The sequence below is a fragment of the Penaeus chinensis genome, chromosome 9 (genome assembly GCF_019202785.1).
Source record: "Penaeus chinensis breed Huanghai No. 1 chromosome 9, ASM1920278v2, whole genome shotgun sequence".
Lineage (NCBI taxonomy): Eukaryota > Metazoa > Arthropoda > Malacostraca > Decapoda > Penaeidae > Penaeus > Penaeus chinensis.
The window spans coordinates 36406626-36416625 of record NC_061827.1 but is presented as its reverse complement, the minus strand read 5'-3'; the positions used below and the strand labels follow the sequence as shown (position 1 = coordinate 36416625).

At 30.9% G+C, this 10000-nt stretch overlaps 1 protein-coding gene across 1 annotated transcript in view; it reads left to right on the top strand.

Annotated features, from left to right (window-relative positions):
* The window catches only part of LOC125028761 (serine/threonine-protein kinase Genghis Khan-like), a 52974-nt gene that overhangs the window by 29580 nt on the left and 13394 nt on the right, over positions 1–10000 (top strand). Inside the window, exons 20-27 of the mRNA XM_047618242.1 lie at positions 5564–5724; positions 5993–6341; positions 6457–6616; positions 6892–7018; positions 7148–7285; positions 7445–7580; positions 8062–8210; positions 9772–9873. Of these exons, the coding sequence (XP_047474198.1) occupies positions 5564–5724; positions 5993–6341; positions 6457–6616; positions 6892–7018; positions 7148–7285; positions 7445–7580; positions 8062–8210; positions 9772–9873 (1322 nt within the window). The remainder of the gene's footprint in view (positions 1–5563; positions 5725–5992; positions 6342–6456; positions 6617–6891; positions 7019–7147; positions 7286–7444; positions 7581–8061; positions 8211–9771; positions 9874–10000) is intronic.

Sequence of the window (10000 nt, the reverse complement as noted above, 5' to 3'; positions counted from 1 at the left end):
ATTTTTATTATTATTATTCATATTATTATTATTCATATTATTCATATTATTATTATAATTATTATTATTATTATTATTATTATTATTATTATTATTATTATTATTATTATATATATATATATATATATTTATGTATATATATATGTGTATATTCATATGTATATATATGCATGTATATATGTATGTTCATATATATGCATATGTATATACATTTATATGTATATATGTATATATATGTATAAATGTAAATACACATGTATATGTATGCATTGCATATATGTATATATGTATATAGGTATTTCTGTTTATATATATGTATATATATGTATATGTATATATATGTATATATATGTTTGTATATGTATATACATATATATATATTATATATATATATATATATATATATATATATATATATATATATATATATATATATATATATATATATATATGTATATGCATTTCTTGTATATATGCATATATATATTTATGTACTTTTGTATACACATGTTTATATATATATATATATATATATATATATATATATATATATATATATATATATGTATAAATATTTATATTTATAAATATTTATATTTGTATATGTTTGTATATATATATATTTATATGCATATATATGTATGTGTATATATTCATTTGTATATAAGTATATGTATGTGTATATATTTACATACATGTATACATATACAAATATGAATATATGTATGTTTATATGTATATATATGTCCATAGGAATATATCTATATGTATGTATATACATATGTATGCAGAAATATATGTATATGATTATATGTGTGTAACTATGTATATATATATATATATATATATATATATATATATATATATATATATATATGTATATATATGTTTGTATATTTGTATATATGTATATATATGTTTGTATATTTGTATATATGTATATATATGTATATATGTATGTGTATATAGATATGTATATATGTATGTATAAATGTATGTACATATATGCATATATATGAATGTATAAATATATGTATATATATATATATATATATATATATATATATGTGCACATATGTGTATAGGTATATATATTTATGTAAATAAATATGTATGTATGTATACATATATATTTACATAATGTACATATATATATATATATATATATATATATATATATATATATATGTGTGTGTGTGTGTGTGTGTATGTATGTATGTGTATGTATGTAAATGTATATATTATATACATATGTATGTATATGTATATATTATATACATATGTATATATATGAATATCTGTATATATGTATATAAAAGAACATACGTATATTTATATATGTATATGTATATATGAATATCTCTATATATGTATATATATGTATAAGTACATATGTATATTTATATATGTATATAGATTTGTATATGTATATATGTATATACCTATATGCATATATATGTATATGTATATATCATATGTATGTGTATATAAGTATATGTATGTATATGTATATATGTATGTATACATTTATATATAGGCATATATGTATGTATAAATATATATACATATATATGTTTATATGTGTATAGATATATGTAATATATATGTAAATATATATGTATACATATATATATATATATATATATGTATATTCTATGTATATATGTATATATGTTTATATTTATATATACATATATATATTTACACATACTCATTTATGTATTAAGCCAATGTTACCGGGAAAATGCTGTGCTCGTTTTAGATTTTTATGGTAAATGTCTCTGCACATAGACGACTTTGCAAGTTCTTAGCCACAGAGGAGTCAAATAGTAGGTCTTGCAATCTTATCTGATTTAACCTTTCCTTGAATTTGCGGGAATTTTTTTTTTTTTTTTTCATTAATATTATCAATATTATAGACATTATAATTACTATAATTTTATTGACATTTGTAACAGGAATATAAGATGACAGAAAATATTTTAAAAAATCAAGGAAAAGGGTAAATAGGTGAGACAAGTAGTACTTATAATTGGCTCATAGGTGACTTTGGACTAGTGGAGCCATCTATGTGTAAAAACAAAGTAAACTCACAGTGGGCATGGTATGTATGTACATTCCATGCCCGTCAGTTTTGGGTTAATAAGAACGGAGCTTAAGAGAAAAAGAAAAAAAATTCCCTATATTTATTTTAAGTCTAGAAATAAGATTTTTTCAATTCTTGACTCATTGGCTGTCTTTTAAGGCATTCTCCCAATATTGATGCATGAATGAATTTCAGTGATTATGTTGAAATTTGCAGATTACTTTTGTCTCTTTTTTTTCCACTTTAACATTTGATAGTTTTAGCGTATGTTTTAAAGTTATGAGGCAGCCAACAATGGTTTCCATGATATTTCAATTTGTGTTGTAAAATTCAGCACTTGATTTTTAAAAATGAAAGATAAAATTTATTAATTCAGTGATAAAAATGCCTGCAGGAGCAAGTACTAAGAAATCCCCTTTAAAATGTTCACTGATACCATTCTAATTATATTTACCATTTTTTGTACTAATGACACTACCCATCTCTAGACCTAAGTAAGAAACATCTCTTTGGGAAAGGGATATATATCTGTGTTTTATATATATATATATTTATCTATATACATGTATTGTGTTCTCTTATAATGTTACTATGACTCTGTCCTAATTCCTCTCTCAGCAAACTCTCTCTTCAGCTTTATTCTGTCACATGCGAATCCTGTGTTTCGTCAGGCCAAAGGGGATCTTGGATGCAAATTGGTCATTAATGGTTATAGGAAAGATTGTGGCGTCACAGAATTTCCCAAATGTAGAGAATCCATTCGTCTACAGCATTTCCCCCCCCCCCCCTTCTTATTTTTTCTTTCCTCATTTCCCTTCTTCTTCAATGAAAGTTGAACACTGATCCAAGATCCCCCCCATGTCTAGCTCAGACATTTGGCTTGAATGAAACCAATACCCTGGCATGTCACATTGCATGAATCCTGAAATTGCACTGCTATCATGATAATTGGGTCAAACTGAGGGATGACCTCAGATACGCTTAGTCACACCTTGCGCGTCAGATAATGCACAGCAATGGGACCCTGCAAGAGATGTCTGTCTTACTTGGCTGTCTGCAATATCACACTTCAAATGCGAGACATTAACAACTCTTAACAGGTTGCGCAAGTTTAGCTTTCTAGAGCAAGGAGAAAAGTTGTTGGGAGTAGATTGTATGGATGGAGATGTTTTTTGTTTTGTTTTGTTTTGTTTTGTTTTGTGTCCACTTTACTTTCTTCAACATTCATTGTCTTCAAGTCTTGTTTGTGATTCTCTCTCACGGACTATGTCATTGGGAATGGGGTACTATACTTGAAGGGTTGGTTAGTTGTTTGTTTTATGTGATATGTTAAATAGCTAAAAAATATGAGATTTTTCTTTGATGTATATTTATTGATATATTCTCAAAATGAGGCTAGAATTTTTGTTATGATACTTATTTAGGTGTAATGAGCTTGGTTTATGATGTTATTATCTTTGTCTCATGTTTTAGGATTTTAGGATTTCTTTTAATTTTGTGTTTGGAAATTATTTACCCCACATTTCTCCATGTTGTAAAAGACTGAAGAAGAAATCACTGTGCAACAGGTTTGTCCAAAATTTAAATACCTTGGCCAATGAGCCAAATCCAGCAGTCAGAAACACTAAGCTAATGGCTGAGTTCTCTAGAAGGATTACGTATGGGTAATTAGTGGTAAAGGATCTGTTACTCCCCAAAATTGGTGTTGTTTTTATGGGGTGTGTATGCCGAGGTCCCTCACTGACCCAGTTATCATCTTCTTTGGGTGGTGCTGCAGACAAAATGCCCTTGTTCATTGGGCTGACTAGCTGCCTCTGGGGTTTCCTCATCCTTCTCATGAAAATCTATTTCTGATCGCACGCACGCACATGCAGCTGCCACGCAGGAACGCAAGACTCGAAAGTTTGGTAATGTACCATGACTGAGCCCCATTTTGATTGCCCTTTGTCTCATGTCCCCCACCCATCCCTATATATTATTTTTTTAATGTACTTTTTTTTCATTCATTATTTGCGTGGCTTTATATTGACCATTAGAACAGGTTTTGGTCATTGGATTTGAATTTTTTCAAAGTGTGTTTTCTAATATACTGGAAGGAATTATAACAAATGACTTTTAAGTTTTAACTTTTATATATCAAAGAGTGGGTGATTTTAAAAAAGAAAGCAAAAAATATATATATGCTGATATTTAGAGTATGGATAGATTCAGTTTGTGAAAATAGGGCTATATGACAAACCAAAACCTGCTGGCCAGATTGTCTTGTCTTAAGTTAAACACACTCACCCAAGTTGGGTCCCAATTCTGAAACTATGTGGTAAAGCCAGTTTTTAAGATTTTTTTCCTTTTTTCCTTTTTTTCCTTTTTTTCCTTTTTTCATCACTGTGAAAGGGCCCAGGCATGAGAATAAGTTATTGAGGCATTTTTCTGCCTGCCTGTGGGAAGTTTCAGAATTCTGGCCAAGAAATGTGATTCAGTGTGTTTCGTCTGGTATTGAATTAACAACTAACACACTCCTTGATTTGTGTCATATGATGATATAGCCAGTCACTGTGGCATTTGCATAGTGCTCACAATGTGGATATTCTTTTAAAACAATCAAAGATTAGTTTTTTTCTTTTTTTTTTTCTTTTTCTTTTTCTTTTTCTTAGGTGGGGATAATTGTTTGAGATATTCAGAACGAAAGGAAGTTTGTGGAATTAGATATATCGTCACCTGAAACTTTATGTGCATGTCTAATCTTAGTATATATATTTTTCTTAGGATCTATCGGAAGAAGTATGTTCGGTTTTGGTAAGAATTTTTACTAGAACTCTGAGATGATATATTGGAAACTGCTTGTTTCAGCTTCTGACTAGAATGTTATCATAGTAGTAGAAGTGGTGCTGATTGTTATAAGTATATACACAAATGCACTACCAATATCAAGCATTTCCTCCTTTAGCTGATCTTGTAGCAAATTTAGATCTGGTGGTGTGTGTTGCATTGTAATGCATAGTTTTAAGATCAGTGTACAATGTAAAGTTATTTAATCATTGCAACCCTTTAAAGGGAAACTGTATTGGTATTGTTTTGATTGTAGGTCTTGTAATTTCCTTATAATCTCTGGTTAGATCAGCTTTTGAAAAAATACAAAGTGAAGAAGGTTCATTCTTGGTATCTTGTAGATATATTTTTACTCATTATTATTGCTTCTTTCAAAGTAAGGCAGAATGCAAAAGAAGATCTATGAGCTTGTCAAATACTACAATATTTTGGTCTTTTCCTTTTCCAATAAACATTTTATTGGAATTCACATTATGCAATATCACAGATTCATTGCCTCAGTCTTTTTTTTCAAGTACTATACAAGCCTTAAAGACTTTTCATCATCTCTTTTTTTATCTCTCTCTTTCCTTTCTCCTTTCTATTTACCATCAGTTTTTATATTTGATGTAGGCATTCTGCTTATTGCCCATGAATTCTGCCCCCCTACAGTGTTGGAACGTCCAGCTTCACAGATGTCGTTCCTGGAGCAGTTTTTGAAGGAGACCTCATTAAGACGACAGGGATCATTAGAGTCAGAGGAAGGGGATGTGGAAGACAACAGAGCTCCTTCCGTTCCCTCCATAGCCTCTTCTCATTCCTTTGTTAGTCAGGTTGGTTTGGTGCATGAGACAATTGGATTCTAAAGAAGCAGAGACAAAATTTGGAATTAGAATAGTGTTTCTGGTATATATAACACATTTTTGAGTGCAAAAAATAATTGAAAATAGAAAATGAATATGGTAATGTTTGCTTGTTGTAAAAGCATTATAGTTAATGTCAGTGTTTTTTAATATGTATCTTATCATTTATATAATTAAGTAATTGATTAATGATTTTTGAGGGATGTGAGTAACATTTTGTATACATTTCTAATAACAGGAACAGCTGGGCTCTCCCAACATGGAGTCTCGTCCTCTTCCACCATTACCTCACACTGCCGCCAATGTTCCTGCTGGCGTAATGCCAACCATGGCCCACCACCATGCCTCTGGGGCATTCTCTGGAGGCAGCAGCAGCAGTGGCGGAGGCCCGTCCCCTCATATGATGAAGCAGAAGGCCCATCAGTTCCTGGTGCGGTCATTTAGCAACCCTATCAAGTGCTCTCACTGCACCTCCCTAATGGTGGGACTTACTCGCCAGGGGGTTGTGTGTGAAGTATGTGGCTTTGCCTGCCACACCACCTGTAAGGACAAGGTTCCTCAAATCTGTCCTGTTCCACCTGACCAAAGTAAGTATGAAAGTTGTGGCTTCATATCATGTTAGATCTTTTACATATTTGCAAAAGACCTGTTTAATTTTTGTAGTTACATATTGTCATAACTTTCTCTCTCTCTCTCCCAAAGCGAAAAGACCATTAGGCATAGATCCTACCCGCGGCATTGGAACTGCATATGAAGGATTTGTAAAGGTGCCTAAACCTGGGGGTGTCAAAAAGGGCTGGTCCAGACAGTTTGTTGTGGTGTGCGACTTCAAGCTTTTTCTCTATGATATTTCACCAGATAGGTATGTGATTTTTTTTTCCAGTTTTTGGTAATTTTACATAAACTCCTATTCAAATAAGTCCAGATTGTTTTGAATTTAGTATGTTATTGTAATAGCTTTTTTAAAGTATTAGTTGAAGTACAAACTTCCTTTGCAAAGGCTGGAGAAAAGGAACATGAAATATGAACACAAATAGTTTATTAATTTATTATTTCAGTCATTATTTAGAAAGATAAACTGCATACAACTGATATAAGATGTTTAGAAGCTTCATCACAATATTATGTGTTCCACAGGAATGCTTTACCAAGTGTTTGGGTAAGCACAGTCCTAGATATGAGAGATGACCAGTTTGAAGTGTCAACAGTAAGGGATTCAGATGTCATTCATGCCAACAAAAAAGATATTCCATGTATATTTAGGGTAAGTACGGAAGTGGAAGTTGTTTATGTTATTAGCACATAGTTTTATACTGTAGTTGGTATGAAGGAACATATTTAGAAGAGATCACTAAAAATGAAAGAAAAATACTGAATTATACCAACTTTCTAGGTAACAACGTCATCCATGGTGGGAGTAAGACACCACACACTCATGCTAGCAGACACTGAAAATGAGAAGACCAAGTGGGTTGTAGCCTTGAATGAGCTACATCGCATTCTGAAGAGAAACAGACTACCTAATAGACAAGTGAGTAAACAATCTGTTTGTTGTGGAAGATTATTGGGATATTTGATATCTTGATATGGGACAAGGAAAAGGTTGTTTTTTTTACGAATCATTTTAATTTCAGGGAAATTTTGTTGTCATATGCATCTTAATTGTCTGTGTTTTGTTTAATTTTAATAGGTATTTAGTGCCCATGAAGTTGTTGATGGCAGTGTAACACTCATTAAGAATGCAGTGTGTGGAACTGTCATTGATCCAGATCGTCTTCTTGTGGGTGCTGAGGAAGGCCTCTTCTGTATAGACCTGGATAACTGTGGTATGTAAAACAATCTCAGATTTGCAAGTAGTGTCCTGCAGTCTTTTGCAGTAAATATTGATATCTATTAAAATGCGCTGGAATAAGAGCTTTGCACTGTGTGATTATTTTTGTCTTCCAAGTACAAACATTGGTTTCTGCAGTCTGGTCAGTCAAGTAGTTTTGATAGGATTTATATATCATAGGTTTCTGTTTTCTTATATGAAACCATTTAGTCTTAGTCAAAATAACAAAAAAAATGCTTAAATAAAAGATTTTGTTGTTAGCAGTTATGTATCACATATATTATGGAGTATAGCAGTTCTTTGATTATAGGTTGATAAAAAATTGCAAACAGACCTGTGAGTTATGAGTATGATTATGGTGATGATAATGATAACCATAATGTTTGAATAATATTTTCTCTAGTTTTAGGAGATAATCATTGCAAAAACAAGTCATTGTACGTATTATGTCTAACCTGAGTGATTTGCTTCAACAGAAATAGCACGCATAGGAGATGGTAAGAAGATTGTGAGCTTGGAATACATCGCAGAAGAGCAGCTCATCATGGTTATTGCTGGAAGGCAAAGACAAGTGAAGCTGGTCCCTGTCAGAGCTCTTGGGGGAGATGATGTTGAATGGATTAAGGTGAGAAACAAGCTGAGTTGTTTGTGTCTTAAAGTAGGTGAGAAGAAGACAACTTTTTTCCCTCCTAATTTTCAGTGCATTGTTATATGAAAGTAAAGAAGTATATGTCTGTTATTCATAGGAAAGGCATCACCTAAATATAAGGTAGATTGTTGGTCACTGAAGCTTCAAGTTGTAGAATTTGGTATGATGATTATATTATAAGGAAATTCATAAGTGCATATGAAACAGGCCTCAACATGGAAAATGAAAGAAATATTTCTTACATGGCAGTTTTAAAACACCTTCTGTGTTCTAATAGAGAACAGGAAAGGTGCTTGAGTGATAATAGAATTTCAGATATGACAATAGATATATGAGTGCACAGGTAAATATTTCAGGTGGGGTTGTTTTCTTATGATATTGATTATACATTAGGGATCTGGAACAATTTCTGAATAAGAACTTACTCTTAAAGTATATTGTTTAGACTATGTAACTTGTGCTTGATTCTTGTACTGCACTGCAAATGCAAGTGTTGATATTTGAAGCAGAATAGATAAGATTTGGCAAAACATGATACATTGTTTGTTACATGCTGGATGGGACTTAAAGCCAAGTATACAAGTAAGTGATTTCCATCAAATTGGGTACATCTTGAACAAGCACAGTTCCATGAATTTATATATTTTATTTGTTTTTGCCATGGACACGATAACTTTTTAAACATTTATTATCATTGTTATTATAATAATATTTAGTTTTAAAGTCTGTGAGTACTAGTCTAATTGTCTATTTGTATGTGGTATTATCTAAATATTGTATAATCTTGTTTTGTATAGAATATGTAATAAAGCTTATCTTCTGCCTGAGGCTAATTATTGAGAACATATAAATTTATTGTTTAGATATTTTTAAAGCTTGATGGAATATCTTGAACATTTTGTATGATTGCCATTTCTATTGATATACAGTAAAGTAATAAGTTCTGAATAGGACGTATATAGACAAAATAAACAGCTAGTATTTTTGTTAGCTCACATTGTGGTGTATAAGGATGGACATATGGTTCTATATTTTTATCCTTATATTTGACTTTTGCTCTGGTGCCACTTCATAACTTTATAAAAATATTGATTAAGTTGATTTAAATGCCTATTAAGTGAATTAGGAGTTTACTTGTAGTAATTACTCATAGGTAAAGTTTGACTGCTCAAGGTATGGACATGGACAGGGTTGTTTATTTATTATGATGCTGTTCCAAAGACACATTTTATATAAGCTAGTCCAGATATAATTGCAAACCTTATTTTTCTTATGGGTACTTACTCCTAAATACTTTGAATGTTAGTACTAACATAAGTTGTATTTTGAAGGTTATTTGTAAGATTTAGGTATTTCTGACATCATCCTCAGATATCTGTTTACCTTTTTCTAACGTTATGTTGATCAGGTTATTATTGCTAAAAATGATGTTTCAGTATTATAGCAGGTATTTGAGGTCATTTTCCTAATTTGCATTATTCACACTAAAGGAATATGTTTTTTGAAAAGTGTAATGTATAAACCTTCATGTTTTCAGGTGTCGGAAACAAAAGGTGCCATTGCTTTTACGACGGGGAAGTTTCGCACTCCAAGCAGCCTTAACTTTACTTATTGCCTGTGTGTGGCTGTCAAAAGACAAGTAAGCATTTTGTTTTTGTTTTTTGAGGAATTTATAACCCTTTGTAGATATTTTTGTATTATTGTAGAGGTTCATGAAAGTGAGATCCAATACTTGTATTATTTATTACACAAATTATGTTTTTCAT